The sequence below is a fragment of the Alnus glutinosa genome, chromosome 3 (assembly GCF_958979055.1).
Source record: "Alnus glutinosa chromosome 3, dhAlnGlut1.1, whole genome shotgun sequence".
Taxonomy (NCBI): domain Eukaryota; kingdom Viridiplantae; phylum Streptophyta; class Magnoliopsida; order Fagales; family Betulaceae; genus Alnus; species Alnus glutinosa.
Window position 1 is genome coordinate 32,516,804 of NC_084888.1, and position 18,131 is coordinate 32,534,934.

Below are 18,131 nucleotides of genomic sequence, written 5' to 3' on the forward strand. Positions count from 1 at the left end.
TAACTCTAGGATCAAATGATAGTTCGACCAAGTTTTGAACATTGAACTGGATCAAATGATAGAGGCATGCAATTTTATACTTGTGTAAGGTATGCTATAATGATCGGGACCACAAGGCCAACACATTCAGATGGATGTTCTACGAACCCTAACCCTGAGAGTATGTACTACACATACAATAAATTAAGTCATAACGCATAAACCATATTCAAGAAACTCAACCTGCATGTAAACCCTAAAACATAACCATAAGTACAATACATACTAAACTCAACCTGCATTCAAAAAAATTTAAATACAAGTACTGTACAAAACTAATTAGTTTATAAACTCTAATTTGGTATAGGGTACATAGTAATATTATCATGTACATACTATTTGTTTGTTAGTTTTTTTTTTTTTTTTTAAAAAAAAAAAAAAAATTCCAAAAATATTTTTTCAAAAAACACCAGTTGGCCACGTGTATTTTTATACACGTGTCCAACAGAATGCCACGTGTAATTTATACACGCGGCCAATTGTTTCTACGCCGCATATGGCCACGTGGCCAGCAAAACACGCTGCCACCTGGCCGCGTGTCTACAGTAAATGGTACTGTAGACACGCGGCGATTTTCAGTGTTTTTTGTAATGATAGTACAACCCTGAATATGAGATCCAGGCCCCTATAAATTAACAGGAAGACTAGTTAGAAAAGCTAGCGTATGGGGAGAAGTGGACTTTCCAAACAGGGAACACCAAGCAGGAAGCTTCAAAAGAACTCTCTCAGTTTTTGGTGTTAGTCTGTCCAAATCGGTTCTCAACTTCAGAAGGGGTCGCCCATCCACCTTGTGAGTCGATCGTGTAGAATTTTTCTTCCAGAAAAGAGTTAGATCGAATATTGTAGGTGCAGTCTTCCCTCCAGAAAATTGAATAATGTGCCATCCATCTGAACCACTCTTGTCACCAGGTGGAACTAGCTCCTCTGAATTTACTGCATTGGAGAGAATAATGTTGGGTAAGCTAGCAGACATATGACATATGAGGCACTCCAGACAACGTAACGAGCAACAGCAACAACAGCAATTTTAATACACACAAATTTCACCTTATAATGGGGTCCTAACCTAACAAAGTGCATTTTGTTTGCCTTCATTACATGCTGTCCTAGAAAACAACTCCAATAAAACCAAAACTCTGGCAGTGGCAGAGCAAAAAATTGGCCTACATTGCACAGCACAACTTGCTCAACGCAAGAAATGACAAGATACATTTCCAAATCTTTGTGCTAAAGATGTGGTTTGGTCTTTAAAAATGCATCTATTATAGAGGTTTAAACTATGTTAACATGCGAGCCATTTCTGCCTTGGGGCAAGTAAGGTTTTGGGCAGGCCCTATACTACTACGGCATCTGGATTTATGCTATATGGAGATCAGTCCCCATGTAGCATAACCCCATTCACTACAGTATTCATAATCCAATGGACGTCCTGAATAATGAAAATTTTTCCAGAATAACAATGACTTTCAGAAACACAAAAAGGAAATAGCATGACTAAATGGAAGAGTGAAGTTAAAGAGAAATAAAGAATGCGCATCAATTAAAGTTCATTGTACCTTTGAACTTGAAATCTTCAATTTCCTCAGTATTGATTGCAAGAACCCAGCGTATCGAACCTTTTGTATCAACTGAAACTTGTGTGATTCTTTCACTACTCTTAGCATCACTGTCAACGTGAAATGTGGGAATATCTGATTTGCTCCACCCACCTTCGGTGTCATCATATGTCCAACAACCATACTTGACTGAAAAAGTAACAAAATCAACAACTTTATCTCTACCACATTTGAAACCTTCTTTAATTTGTTCCACCTCCTTGTTCAACTTTCCAGGGGTTACAGAAAACAGAGAGACATATGAGCTAGTATCTTGCTTTCCCTCAAATCTTCCTGTTGCATCCACAACATGCACAACCTGAGAAGGAAAAAAAATTAAAATCTCCACGTACACCCAAAAAAAAAAACCAATAAATTGGATATCGGCATTGAGAAATTAGAATAGAACATAGCAATGGAATGTTGGTAGTTAATAAAACGATCACACTACTCCATGAGAAATTGAAAAGCTCCAACACCAAAAATAAATAAATAAATAAATATACCGGGCAAGTACATCAACTTCACTGATATGCAGCTGACCCAAGTCACTAATGCTAGCCATCTTAAATTGTTGGATTATTTAATGAGAATCAAGTGCCTAGCATCCTTAACTTTTTTTTGTTTTCTCTTTTTTTGATGTAGTGTTTAGTCCCACCCCTACAGGCTACAGTTCTTTATGTTTGTGACTTAGCTACAGTAATAGGGACTGACCACTCTGCATCACAGAAAGCAATAAACCCAAGTATGGATGCATAAATAATCCTATTATTCCAAAGGCAACTGATAAACTAATAAGCATAAAGGAACTTCAAGCCTAGCATATTAGGTCACATAATCGGTAAAAAAAGTCAAAATATAGAAAATATTTTTTTATATTAGTAATGTATATTTCAAAAAAACGCAGAGTGGTACAACCCAAAGTACACAGGATGTATACAGGATACCCCTAATCCATAGAGAAATAACACAAATCTAAAAAATTAGAAAAAGTAGTCAGCGTCTCTCTCCGCATAAACAAGGTTTGTAGCACCAACTTCTTCAAACTGAGCAAACCAATCTCACAATCTTTAAAACTGCGTGTATTCCGTTCCTTCCATAGGCATCACACCAAACACAATGGAGCCATTCTCCAAATCTGCACTGACACACAGCTGCCCATTTGACCCCTCCAACTCCCTCACAACTCGCTCACTGTTCAAGGCATAACCCACACAACACCAAAAAGCTACAACAACGCGCTCCACAACTCTGTTGCAACCTTACAATGCAGGAACAAATGATCAATAGACTCTCCACAAGTCTTTACATTTATAGCATCACTCCATCACAATAATATTCCTCTTGCGTAAATTATCTAAAGTTAAAATTTTCTATAAAGTAGTCGTCCACACAAAGAATGCCACTCTCAGAAAAACCTTAACTTTCCAAATGCTCTTCCAAGAAAAAGAGAAATGGATAGGATTAGATAAAATCTTATAATAAGACTTCACTCCAAATGATTTCCTTCTCGAAGGGATCCAACAAATTTTACCTCTCCTTCATACCTTACTTTAGGAGAGTACAACAGCTCAAAAAATCGAGAGACCACTTCCACCTCCCAATCATGCACAAGTCGATTAAACAAAATATTCCAAAGAATGTTACCATTTTGTATCTGCAAATTCTCCTCCACCCATCCATCCTTACTACATGCAATAGTAAACAACTCTAGAAAAAGAGTCCTCAAAGGTATTTCCCCACACCATACATCATACCAAAACAACACTTTAGAACCATCTCCTACCTCATATCGCACATGATGTGCAAACCATCACACCCCCTCCTAATACATTTTCACACTCCCACTCCATAAGGTCCCCCTACCTCCGTAGAACACCAACCACCCCTTATAGAACTTAAACTCATCTCCAATACCTCCCCAAAGCAAATCTCTATAAAGTTTTTTCAAACCATTCACTCCTATTGGAATAGGGAAGAGAGACAAAAAATATGTTGGCAAATTCAAAAGAGTACTTTTGATCAACGTTAACCTCCAACCCTTTGATAAATACAACCTCTTCCACCCCGCCAATCTATTTTCTATCTTCTCAATAATGCTAGTCCAAATATTAGAAAATATAGAAAATATTGCCAACTATCTAGTAAAAATTTCTCTATCCTGGAAAGTAGAGTACTCTTTTGCACAAAAGATGTCGTATATATGGCCTGCAACTAACAATGTCATGGACTTAACTATAACTTGAGCATGTCCAATCTTTTCCAACTTCCTTCAATTTTGTGCTTCGGCTTTTGCAAAAGAAAATTATTACTCTTTCTTCTTAATAAGTACATATATATATATATATATATAGCAAGCACCATGAATGATGCAGAGACAGGACAGTTTTGTGTGTATAATTCAGAGTACAACAACTACCCCCAAACAAACAAAATAAGCGGAATAAAGCAAGAGAAAATTGATTGGCTTTGGTTGTTCCTTTATATACTCCTAGTGTACTTAGGGGTGCCTTACGTTTTTTAATAAAACTTCTCTTACTTTTCAAAAAAAAAGCAAGAGAAAATAGGTGTGAGCGGAAACTTACATTTACAGCTCTGGCAGTGTCTTCAGTAAATGGTGGAACAATACCCGATAATATGACAGTGAATGAGAGGCCAAAAAGTAGGCAAGTCGCAAGGACAATTGATCTTTTTGCACCTAGACATTAATTGTACACATAATAGAGTTAGATTAAATAATACCAAGTATAAAATCTCATATATGTAATGATGCACCTTAATAATTAAGAGCAAAGCAAATATGCCAACTTAGAAGAAAAAGAGAACAGTTCGTCTAAAACTAAAGCAGTCAAATTCCTTCCAACCAAAAAGATTAAAAATGTGGACCTATATGGCATCATAAACCCAACTTAACACGGCTAAATCCTAAGCACTTGAGATCTGCTAACTTTTGGCATAAACGCAATTTCTAAGCCAAGGTAAAATATGTATATATTTTTTTTATAAGTAATCGTAATATATCATTAAAAGCGTAAGGCACCCAGGTATACAGGAAATATACAAGAGAAAGCACCTAGCTAGAAAGAACAAAGAAATCAATATAACTAATCGCCAAATAAGAAACATAAGCAGATGTCCAAAGATACAAAGTTTTGAACAATAAGGACTTAAGAGCATGTTTGGGATTGCCTTGGGAAATAGATCTTTTGTCTATAGAAAAAGGCTGAAAGAACTTTTTAGAAAATGCCTAATTTTCAAGCTTCATCCAAAACGCATGCTCTTTTAGAGCAAAAAGGTCAAAAAAATGCTTTCTTAAGGTTTTTACCAAAAGAAACCATTTTTGCTTGGTATGGCTTTTTATGTACTAAAAGCATTTTTTAAGCTCCTTAACGCAATTCCAAACAGGCTCTTAATCTCCTGCAATGTCTTCTCATAATCATCAAAACTTATATCATTCTTTTTCCTCCATAAACACCATAAAAAAAGGCACGTAGGCATCATCTTTCACACAACAGCACTTTGCGTACTACCAACAATCCATCAATAAGTATATAAGTCAACTACACGTCTAGGCATAACCCAAGACAGTCCAAAACGATTGAAAAAGGCAAACTAGTTAATTTGCTAGCGTGGACAATAGCAATATCCAAACAAAAATGTCAATGTCATTATCAACAGAGAAGATAGATGCAAGAAACTAAAACCTGAAAGATGAACATATGAAAGGAGATACACCAAAGTCAGGCACATGACAACAGCAATAAATGCAGCAATTATCACATTCCCCAGCCACTCAGGAGTGCTACCAGGATTCCTGCATGCATTTACAAGGCAGGGTAAGCAGTCATTTTCTTAATGTCTAGCAAATGAAGAATAGAAGTCTGAATACCAAAGTGGGAACACAACATAGATCAGTACAAGAGCACAGGAATCACACATGGGGAGCAGCTGAATGTGCCAACTTGCTGAAAAGAATTTCATATGGACCATATTCCAACAAGGTGTTACGATTAATATCATTTATTAGTAAGGGATATCCATAATCCATATGTTCCATGTGGAAGCTTAGCATACTAAACAAGCAATGAGAACATGGGAAAAGACGGCAAGAATTTCATCTCAAACACATAAGGCTCTTTTAACAGTGCAATGCAATGGTTCTTGATTAAGAAGAATGCCATAATCAATACCTATCAATTCGAACCAAAGTCCCAATTATCGTGCCCGCCAACCGTATAAAAATGCCAGCAGAAATTAAAATTGGTACAGCTAAGCCCATAATCAGTGTTACAAGTTTGAGTGGCTTTGGTAAACGGACTGGGCTTAGAGTTGCTTCAAGCAAGCCATCTGGATAGTCAACCATACCAACTTAGTTAGAAGTATAAACTACCAATATAACAAGTCCCACTTGTCATAAACAAGCATCATGTGAGACACGCATCCCATAAATCAAACAAGGGCAAGGAAAAATGTAAACTTACATGCAAACGCTGGAGGAACCAGCCAAACAAGAGCCAAATAAGAGGACCCAATTTTATAATAATTTCCCATTATGAGAAGAATGAGCCACTGAACAGATCCAGCTTTATAGAGCCATCTTTCAGCCTCTAACTTTATCAAATCAGCTTGAATAGCAGGTGACAGAGGCTTTCTCTTGGAATACACATTGGACAAATATTTTTGAAGAAAAAGGTAACCCAAGTGTTGACCAGTCAATGCCCCAAGAAGAGCAGGTGCAGCAAATAATCCAACCACCAACCATGGGCTTGCAACATAGGGCACTGGTGATGCCGATACTAGGGGTAGAACAAAAGCAATGACAACAGAGAAACCTAATGCGAATATCCACATAAGGATAACACTCAACAATGACAAGGCCAACGAAACTGCAGCAGGATAACCACCCATAAGCAATGATGTAGCCCAAATGAGAAGTGATTGCATTATCACTGAATTATGAAGCATATTTGCAAAACGTTGGCGGTATACAATCATATATGTCCCCTGAGATTGCAACAAGTGTTAGAATCGCCACATTTCAAACCTTAAAAGGGGGGGGGGGGGGGGGGGGGGGGCGAAGAGGAATAGTGTTAAGTCAAGAACAACGATAACAGTTACAGTTACCAAAATGTCAAAATATGTGGCAGCATTCTGGCCTGTATTTTCCTCTTCTTCGATTGCATTGCCTTTGGGAAGATGAGAGGATGAAGCAACGTGAATCAGAAAAGAAAGCATATTTTCCCCAAGATGTTGAAGAGACCCTGATTTAAGCAGCTCTAACTTGTCATTCTGCATGAAACAAAAAATTCAAACAGTAATTTATATATTCAACATGAAAAACTTAAGGGTATATTTTCTGTTTGTAAGTAACCTAAGGAAATCAACTTATCAAAAAGTAACCTAAGGAAACATTAGGTAAGTTCTTTATCCTCTTATTCCCCCTTTTCTCAAGGGGAATATTCAGAATCGTGATGTTATAGACAATTACTTACCTTCCAAGCTTCAAATGCGCTAAGTCAGTTTAACTAGTTAACTAGGTCTTGACACATTAAAACCAACCCCCACTTCAAAAGCAAATAAAGTTTACATAAAATATCTACACATTAGAACCAACCCAAACTTCAAAAGCAAATAATGTTACATATAATATCTGAGAGCTAAGGACTTTGTTCAGTGGTTAACCATTTCCAAGAAATCAAATAACTTCACTGTTTCAAATGCTAAATTTCTGTTTCCCCTTTTTACGGAGTTAAGGATATTTTTTTGATGACGAGGAACCCCTCCAAAGCAATGTCACTTAGTATATCCACCCATGTCAGATAAACATCGGACCCGTGTAAAACGCCCCCTCCACACAGAATCAAGTAATACTCCGGCTCGCCGGCGGGTTGAGCTCAATGAATTGTTTGCACCCAAGGGAATTTGAACCCTAGACCTCATGGGACTACCAAAAAGGCCAAGGATCTTACCACTTGAGCCAACCCTTTGAGGTAGTTAAGGATATTAATGGGTACCTAGGTAATTTCTTGAATACAGTATAGTTTGTCTTAACCCTCCCCCTCCCTGCCTCTTCCGGGAAGGCCATAGCATGACTAAAGTAAAAGTCCAAGGTCAAGTCAAACTATTGGGCTGCAAAATAATAGGCCTTTGATTACATTGACATTCTGACCAAGTCAACAATTGATTGCAAAAATGGCTTCATTACACATAACTATCTTAATTAGTTGTTCTTCTAATTTTCGATCCTTTGACCAAACTGGAATAAAACTTCCCGTAGAGTAATGAAATGCAGTAAGGAATGGTTTCAGATGAGTTGGAACAAAAAAGGAAAAAGAAATAAGTGGAAAACCTTAGTGTGGTATACTGCACTGTTATCCACGTATGCAAAGTCAAGCCCTGAAAGGCCAGCCACCTCTTGGTATACTTGGAAATCTGTTGCAGATTTTATGGCTCCAGAAGAAAATAAATCCTGCACCAATAAAGTTACTCAGAGCTTAAGTATTCTTACTGAACAAATGCACATCAACTATCAAATGTGATAATAGGAGGAAAAGAAAGCATCAAAGAAGAATTACAAACCTGTGCAATGATTTGGCCAGATGGGTATTTTGCTACCAAGGCAAATTTTTCAATAGCCCAAGGATGAGGACCAGCCTATTAATAGAGGAAATATAGATAACACAGGAAAACCATCACATTAAGCACATTATGAGAATCGATGAACAACCTTTAAAGAGTATAAGGAAATAAAGATCACTATTCACCGATATACACTAGCTATTTTACTAGCAATATCAAGTTAAAAAGCAAGCAATCAAGAATGGACAGGCATAAAAATTGGACCATTTGCCCAAATGAAGAAGGTCAATGGTCCATCATTATCTATGATAATGGGCAATTTCAGGTGTGCGCTGTGAGGTTAGGCACCCATTTAAGAGGCAACGCAACCTGGGTGTGGTTGGACTTGGACAAGTGCCTAACTTGCCACATCAAGCACTTCTCCATAATGGGAAAAAGAAACAAGTTCTTGATTACTGATAATTGCCAAGATACATTTTTTATGTTTTCTCTGATGATTGTCTCAAATTGACAGGAAAGACCAACTTGAACAGATGTAATTTACATAAACATAGAATTTACCCAAGGAAATATAGGAAAGAAGTTAGGACACCTTGAGAATTCAGCAGTGTCATTTTGTCCCATAATATTGGAATTACATACATAGCTGCATCTAATGCCAGCTTACACAAATCTATGTAAGTAAGATATTTTTAGACAATTACCATCATCTGACTCCATCTAGATGGAGTCCAATGACCAGAAAGTTGATGCTAACCAAACAGTCTTATCGCATGGGCTATACATGAATGCAACAATAAGGAGATTGTGATCCATAACTAAACCTGAAATATGCCAGACTTCCCTCCAATACCCATGGCCTCCAAATCAATAGCCACACGAACAGTCTCAATCCAGGGGTGCTGCATCAATAAATTCAATATCAATACTTCTATAGGTAAAATATGTGTTTTAGATACTAAAAGCAAGTTGGAGCAATGATGAATAGTAATCCCCCCATCAATATGTGCAATAACAACTTATGTAATAGATTTTTAAAAACACTCACTCCATTGTTAAAGACCGTTATGAGATAACCTTAGTGCTGAAATTCTCGTATAGCCACTCAATAATATGAATCATCTCCACAGACATTAGACTTTCAGTTGTCAAATATAAAACATTGAACAAATTTCTCCTTCAAAATTTGACTCATAAACATTTTTAATACCTTCAAAAGCAAGTTTATCACTAAAATCTAAAACCAGACCCCATGGAAAAGAAAAACGTAAGGTGTTTTCTTCATTGATCTATAACATTTCTTTAAAAAATTGTATTTTACCCATATGTATGAGCTTTTTTATTCCAATCAATATTTTTGGTAACCCCTGAATTTTTTTTATAAGTAATCGGAAATTCATTAAAAGGCGCAAAGGTGCAACCCAAGTACACAAAGAGTATGTAAGAGAGACACCTAGTTAGAAGCAGGAAAAAAAAATTAACAGCTCGAAATACTAAAAATATGAGGCGGCAACCCAATGAAAAAGAGTCTTAAAGAATAAAGCCTTTAATTCCACCAAGGTTCTTGCACAGTTCTTAAAGCTCTGATGGTTTCTTTCACTCTAGAGGCATCACTTAGGCAAGGCGATATCATCTTCCAGACTGCATCAAACTGAAACGTACCCCTGGAACTCTCCAACAGGTAAAGAGATCTACCATCCTCTTAGGCATAACCCAAGCCGACCTTGCACTGCAGAAGATAGTATTCCAAAGAGCACTTGCAACCTTATAGTGGAGTAGAAAATGATTCACCGACTCCCTATTCTTCTTACACATGCAACACCACTTAACTACAATGATCTGTTCTTTCCTTAGATTGTATGTGGTGAGGATCTTCCCTAAAGGGGCCAACCAGGCAAAGAAAGTCACCTGCAAGGGACCTTATTCTGTCAAATACTCATCCATGGGAAATGAGTATTATCATAGGGAAACATGAACAATGTAGTAAGATCTAACATCCATTTCCGGGAAGAAACCCAACAAAGTCTGTCTTCATTACCCCATCTCAAATTTAGTATGGCTAGAAAGCTTCCTCCAACCCCTCATATTATTCTTCTAAAGCCCCATCCCATACGACTCATGGACCTCATTTGAATACCACCCACCCCAAGCACTATCATATTTAGAATCCACGACCACCTTCCATAAGGCCTCTCTTTCTTTGATGAACATAATGCCAAAGCCACTTCTCATAAGAGCACGATTGAACACATAAATTCCCAACCCTCCTTCAAAAATTAGAGTACACACCTTAGTCTAGCTAACCAAGTAAAATTTGAACTCTTCACCCATACCACCCCAAAAAAAAATCCCATTGCAACTTCTCTAGGTGATTGGCCACACCAACTGGAAGGGGGAAAGGGACATGAGGTAGGTAGGTAGATTAAATAAAGTGCTTTCAATCAATTAAGTCTATCCAACCAAAGGATGCTCTACCTTCTCAATAATGTCGTTTGAAATAGATTTGGCTTTAAACAAAACTCCCAAGGGAAGACCTAACTACTTCATAGGCATAGAAAATACTTTGCGGCCCAAATAATAGCCAAACCTTCGACATTCATTACATTGCAAATCGAGACTAACTCTACTTTAGCCAAATTAATCCTCAAACCAGAAACTGCTTCAAAGCATAAAAAAATAATGCAAATTGCAAAGATGATATGGATCTGCCTCACTAAATATCAAGGTGTCATCCACAAACAAAAGGTGAGAAATGTTGATAGCACAACCACTCCTTGACCCGACCATGAAGCTCGATAAAAGACACTCATCCACTAAAGCAATAATCATTTTACTTAACGCCTCCATAACAACAACAAATAGAAAGAGAGACAATGGATCTCCCTGTCTTAGGCCACAAGAGCGAAAGAAACTCGACAAAGTGTCATTCACCAAGACTGAAAAGCGCACAGAGGAGATACAGTATGCCATCCATTTACGCCATCTTTCCCCAAACCACAACTCCTCAACATATACAAAAGAAAGTCCCAATTGACATGGTCATAAGCCTTTTCAATATCCAGCTTGCACAGTACACCCAATTCCTCAGATCTAAGCCTACTATCAAGGCACTCATTGCCTCATTGGCAATGAGAATTGAGTCTAGGATTTGCCTACCCTTGATAAAAGTGTCATGAGGCTTAGAAATGATCTTCTCCTCTACTATTTTCAATCTGTAAGCTAGAACTTTGGCAACAATTTTGTACATTCCACCCACTAAGCTAATAAGTTAGAATCCCTTAATGTCAATAGCCCTTGGTTTCTTCAAAATAAAAGAAATGAAGGTGACATTGAGGCTTTTTCCAAATGTACCTCTAGCATGAAATTCATGGAAGACATTCATGATGTCTACTTTAAGCACCTCCCAGCAAGCTTGGAGAAAACCCATCAGGGCTCGGGGCCTTGTCACCGTTAAAGGCTTTCACCACCTCAAATACCTCATTATCCTCAAAAGGTCATTCCAACCAATTGCCCCCCCACCCCTAAAAAAAAATGGAATCAAACTAGAGGCCATCCAACCTGGGTCACCAACTGTAACGCTCGGTAAACAAGCTGTTGTAGAACTGTACAATGTGTTCTCTAATCGCAAACTAATCTAAACAAATTCTACCATTAACCACCAGCTGCTCAATGGAATTATTCTTTCTATTCGAATTGGCTACTCAATGAAAAAACTATGCACTTGTCACCCTCTCTTAACCAAAGTGCACTCAATTTTTGCCTCCAACTCACCTCCTCCCAAAGCGGTATCATCTTCAATTCAGTAATCACCGCAACCTTCCTTGTTATCTCTTTCTCAACTAAGCCTCTCTCTTTCTCCAAACCTGTAAGGGGCCGTAAATCAGCCAAAAGAAGTTGTTTCTTTTTCTCTACATTGTCAAACACCTCCTCATTCCAAGTTCTTAAATCAAATTTTTATAGCCTTTAGTTTGCAAACTAGGATGTAACTTGGAGAACCCTGAAAGTGGTAAGAAGACCACCACGATTCCACCCTATCTACAAAACCCTCTAATCTTAGCCACATGTTCTCAAACTTGAAGTATCTTTTGGCTCCAGGAATGCCTCCACAATCGAAAAGAATAGGAAAATGATCCAAGCATAGTCTAGGTAGCCTCTTCTAGAGCAAATCAGGGAACTGGGTTTGCCACTCTAAGGATACAAGGAATCTATCGATTCTAGACCGGGAGGGAGGAGGCTATTGTTAGACCACGTAAAAGAGCCACCCGCAAGAGATATGTCCATGAGCCCCTATTTAGAAATATAATTAGAAAACTCCAACATAGCCAGATAAATACGGGCTTCACCTGATCTCTCACTCAAAAAACGAGTTACATTGAAATCCCCCCCCCCCCCCCACCCCCACCCCCCGGCGGCGCATCCAATGCACCAAGGAAGTCCCACCAACTTAGCAAACCAGCCAGTTCATCCCCTAAAAACCTTATATCACCATCAGCATTTGGTCCATAAACACCAACATACGCCCAAGCAAAATGATCCTCAACATTTCTGAAAGAAACAGCCACTGAGAACTCACCCACACACTCATCAATTTTCTCCATCACCCTTTGATCTCACATGAGCAAAACACCACCAGAAGCCCCCCCTGGAGTCTAAACAACACCAATCTACATGACTACACCCCCATAAACTACGCAGAAGGCTATAAGACATAATCTCCCTTTTGGTCTCCTAATGACATATAACATCTACCTTCTATTCTCTGAGTAAATGTATGATTCTAAGGCATTTCTCCCCCTCCTTCAATCTTCTTACATTTGATAGGCTTTATGGGTAAACTGAGATACCCTTCCCTTAACTCCGTTGCGGCTTGAACATCCACTCGTTGAGTCATAACTGATTGAGCAAGATAATCTTTTCAACTCTCTATTAATTATGATGGTTGATTTGGAATTGGAATTTCACCCGTCCTGGTTATGACTTGCTTCAATGGCTATGAGCAACGCCATAAATTTCCCTTCAAACCCTTCACAGGAAAGCCAAACAACATGTTGGATGCCCTTCACCTTCTGCAAAACGAACCTAGAAGCCATAGGAGAGCAACAGCTTAGAGGCTCACACACAAGGAGATCCTCCCTAGTGTGTGGTACCAATTTCAAACCTGACACACCAAACCTATCTACACCACACACATCAAACCCATTCAAATTATAAGGATCTTTACCACCCATACGGTTAGCTTCACCCAACCTGGCCTATACCCCGGTTACTTTTTTCTTATTTACTAACCCATCTCGTTATCATCAGTATCCAACAGTGTTGAAACCTTATGTCTCACAATCACCCAAACCCAACAAGTTACCCTTGACGGTTGGTTCATCTCCAAGCACTAGCATCCTATCCAACTCCACTAATCTTTCAAAAAAAGCAACACCATCAACAGATGACTTGATAGAATTCGCAATTGGTGGCCCAGGCCTGATAGTAATTGTTTATACCTGACCTACTTGGCCCTCTGCTATAACAATGGAGTTGTGCCACCCTCCACTGATGTATTCACCAATGACCAAATAGCGACAGTCTCTGTTCACACGTGTCTGAATGATAAAAGATTTAGAGCCCATTCTAGATGACTTCAAAAACTCCTTTGACACCTCTACATTAAGTAGCTCCTCCATGATAGCCACCAACCAAAGCACAGTCGCTTTACCCAAAGAAACAGAACGCATAAAGCCCCTACTCCTTTCAAAAACACATAAAATAGCGACTCCTTCCTCCATTGCAAACTTGAAAGATTTTGATTCCACAAAAATCCATCTAGAAAGACCCATCGCAACACACCAAAAAGAAAAATAACACAAACACTGTCGCCATAAAAGCCAGCAACCGCAAAAAGGAGGTATTCATGCATCAATTTTATGTGTTTGTGTTTGTAATCTCCATCAATTAAAGCACACTGGACACACAGTAACCCATGAAAGAAAACAACAAACCTATAAAAGTTAACATGTGCACACATGGGTTAAACACCTTCTTTATGCGTTTGTGTTTTATCTTAAGAACTAGATACATTATCAATTCTGTTCATTCATTATAGTAGAAGAAAACATGAGAGCGCATGATCTCAAAATGAACTAAGACACACTACAAGCAACTTCAAGCACCTTCACTTAAACCAAGTCATTGTGGTAGAACACAAGAGGATTACAAGCTCATCATATTGTCTATTATATGACTAATGGAGCTACTAGCAAAAGAATGAGAGAAAGAAATCAAGAATTAGAGGATACAATGAAAATGCTTCCAACCTGAGTTACAAAGCTGTGAGCACCATTTAGACCTTCCTCCTCTCCAGTATTAAATAAAAATATAACAGCATGCTTAAATCCAGCCCACTGAGAAATCCCTCGAGCAAGTTCCAACATAACAGCTATACATGAACTGCAATCTCCGGCTCCTTCCCTGGAACATCCATGGAAGCTTTTTTGAAGCAACAAAGTAGGCTTTGGGATTTATAAGGACATATTTGCGAGCAGACAAGGAAATGAAAGCAGAGAATATGCTAAGATATCTTATAATTGCCCATGATAATTATTGAGCGAGAAGAGGGAGAAATAAAGCATTTGTTAACAAAATTTCCTTCTGTTGCAAAGGGGTTATGTAACGATCCAGGAAAAGCACTAGCCAAAATGACTAGTCAATTTAGAGTTTCTCTACAATCATTTATAAAGTTCAGTTTCACCTAGTAAGTAAGCAATGTGGGACTTAGTACTCATGAGTGTCTTTATAAACCATTCGCTCTACTCATCTTTCAAATATGGGACCACGGTATTACAGGTTAAATTATTGAAGGCCACAACTTCTTGAATCTTGTCAAGGAATGAGGTTAGAGGTCATACAAACTCATTTTGGCCAACACAATAGATCTGGTATTAGTTATTCACATTAAAACAATTCTCATAAATCATCATAAAACTTATTTTCTTGAGTTTCCTTGATGCACATGAAAAAACCCCAAAGATATATTATTTTTTTGATAAGTAAGAAACCCCAAAGATATATTATACATATTCCACGCAATCTACAAAATTTTAGTTCTTAAGAATTTGTCTACTGACACAGGAACTCGGTGGAGACACTGCAACTTGCAGTGTTCCAATAACTACACATGCATATCACCATGAACAGACATTAAAAATGATAATAAGCAGCTATAATGACGATCATCATTCTCGCTAACAGCCATATAAACAATTGCTTTCTCTACCGAACGCGCACTTCACAAGAGACCAAATAATTTGCAAACAATATGAAATACGAGATGAAATAGACAGAGAAGAGCGTACGTTGAGAATACGGTATCAATGTGAGAAGAGACCAGAATAGCATTTTCCCCTGCTTCAGATACATATTTTGGCAAGATTCTCAAAACTACGTGATTTAGATCCGAATAAACAAGCGTTTTCCCCATAAACGTGCCACTGACCAGACGATTCGCACCGGATTTCGACCGAAAAAACTCCACTTGAACATCCACCTCCCAGTGAGCCGTTTCCTTGATCTTCTCCGCCGCTGCGAAAACATACTGCGCCGAAAGGCAAAGCATTGTTAACACTAAAACGAAAAGAAACACAAAGAAAAAGCACATATTTTGGTGGGAGAACCTGCAAGGCGAGGTCGAGAGCGTCGGAACCGACGGAATGAGGACCTAGTTGAGTCAAGGCCTTGACGTGCTTCAAGGCTTCGACCTCAGAGAAGCCTCGCTTGCCGGCCTGCTCGGCGGTAAGAGGCGGGGGCAAATTCTCATACTGGTACTGATAAACCGCCCAGGAACTGTACGCGATCAGCGCGAACAAGGTCAGCCACACAAGCGGTGACCTCCGAGGCCCGCTCTGGCTCTGTACACGAACAATATTGGCTCCAACCTCTTCACCATCAACTGCGGGCGGCTCTGGTTTCGCTGAAGAGCTTTCAGGCTTCCGGTCCATTTTTGTACTGTATAATTACCAAATGGAAAATCCGTTAGCTTCAGAGCACTGAGAGGTGTCGGGATCATAATAAACTAATTATCCAAGCATGCCCTTGACTTTTTTAAGCTATAATCCTTCGATGGTGGCGTCACTGGCGTGGGATAGAGTCATAGACTCGTAGAGCATTTAAAATAGTTTGTTTAGCCGAATTTTAGCCAATTTCTTTAAACTACCCTTTCCAATAATTTGGCTACTGCTACAGTATTTTTGCAGGTTGTACTGGCTCGTTTGAATGTCCCATTTTTTTAAAAAAATTTTGAATGTTAAAATAATTAGTTTTTAAAAATTATGTTAAGATGATTTAAAAAATTTGAAATAAAATTTTTAAAAAAAAAAAAAAAAAAAAGTTTGAATAAAATCTGAATAAATTTGATATTTGAAAAATAACAAGTCACCCAAACATGCCTTATTTCTTGCTATCTCGGGTGAGCAAATCTAATGAGAACATTCCTAGAGAATTAGCTAATTCTTAAAGTAAAATTTAGTTATAAAATTCAGTTTTTCTAGTTTATCTAGCCACTTTTCAAAAGTGTCACACATTAAACTCTTTAAATTTTTATTTACTTCATTTAAATATTTTTTTCTTTATTATTCCTTTATTCTTTATTCCAACGGTCATTTTCCAACTATCATATTCTTTCATTATAAATAAGACCATAAAACTCTACAATTTTCATTTACCTCAACATAAGTTTCTTTGTCGATTCAATATTCGTTTTATATTTATGACTCGTTCTCTTTTTGGCAAAGTGCTTATTATCGAGTCATACTTTGATGAAGAGTTTGAAATCATAACAAAACCTACTGTAGAATATATATATATATATATATCAACATTACATGATCGGGCATGGAAGAGGATGAATAAAGGCTTATGATGGATGCAAGTGGCACATCTCAAATGCAACAAAAATATTGTCATCAACGCAAAATGACAATCCTTGTTGGTCAAAGAAGGAGTAACTAGTGTATTTTTAGCCATATTATCTTCGATTTTAGGTGAAACTTCACTTACTTTATGATGTTTCAACGTTTTTGCAATCACAAATCCAAAATTTAAAAATTTGCAATGTCGAACAGTCAAGTTTAAAAACTTTGCAATGTCATTCCTCCATTATAATTTTTGATTAAATTATAACGAATGACATATAAATTCCCAAAACACTTTTTTTTTTATATTAAAAAAGTGAGTTATGTTACCCATCACTTCTTCGATTGAGGATTATGGGAAAAGTTGGTCCGTATAGGCTTCGGCCTCTGTATATTGTAATATGAAGACCTTGATTAATTTCAACGTATAAACCAAATTCAAATGACTCCAATGACAATAACCCGCCTCCGAAGCTCGACTCCGAAGAGCTCGAGCTTAAAATTTGCAACAGATGATCAAAACCGCAGTGATTTCACGAGTTTCTATCGAGATCCGCCGTGGAGTTTTGGCAGACTACGTACGACCTTCTCGTTCACTTTCTTGTCCATCCACCATGCTCGTCAAAAGCTAGTCATTTCTTCTCCTTCTTCTTTTAGGCCACTGCTTTGTTTATTTCTCATGGTTTCTCTTATAGGGAATGAGCTCCTCTTCTCTTTCTTTGTTGTGGCCTTCGTCGATGAACCGATAGATTGCGTCGAGAATAGTGAAAGAGACATTTTTTTATTAATAAATTCGTGGTTTCACCAACCGCTAGAAATCTAGCAATGTATATTTATTGTTGGTGACCTTAAGTAATATTTAGAAAACAAACTGAAACCGCTGCTTTAACAAACATCTTTAAACGCTTTTGACAGCTTCTCCGATCTTCAAGTATTTATTCATAAATTCATTTCAAAAAAAAAAATGGATAATTATACTTAACCCTCCTGATTTATCCACAATGTGGCGATTTACCCCCCA

At 37.9% G+C, this 18,131-nt stretch overlaps 1 protein-coding gene across 1 annotated transcript; it reads right to left on the reverse strand.

The window, feature by feature from the left end:
* Positions 1–262: 262 nt before the first annotated feature.
* On the reverse strand, positions 263–16,309 carry LOC133863758 (uncharacterized). Its single transcript, XM_062299837.1, has 13 exons — positions 15,875–16,309; positions 15,557–15,795; positions 14,519–14,672; positions 9,038–9,115; positions 8,214–8,288; positions 7,984–8,103; positions 6,759–6,923; positions 6,116–6,638; positions 5,825–5,981; positions 5,339–5,448; positions 4,220–4,332; positions 1,596–1,953; positions 263–972 (listed from the first exon to the last, which is right to left on the reverse strand). Exons 1-13 carry the CDS (start codon positions 16,196–16,198, stop codon positions 665–667), a joined length of 2,724 nt encoding a protein of 907 aa, XP_062155821.1. The 5' UTR covers positions 16,199–16,309; the 3' UTR covers positions 263–664.
* Positions 16,310–18,131: the final 1,822 nt, after the last annotated feature.

Coding starts and splice junctions, on each gene's coding strand:
- LOC133863758 (XM_062299837.1), bottom strand. CDS start 16,198: ATGGACCGGAAGCCTGAAAGCTCTTCAGCGAAACCAGAGCCGCCCGCA. Junction 9,116..14,518: donor CTCACAGCTTTGTAACTCAG/GTTGGAAGCATT, acceptor TTATTGATGCAG/CACCCCTGGATTGAGACTGT. Junction 5,982..6,115: donor GGTTCCTCCAGCGTTTGCAT/GTAAGTTTACAT, acceptor TTGACTATCCAG/ATGGCTTGCTTGAAGCAACT.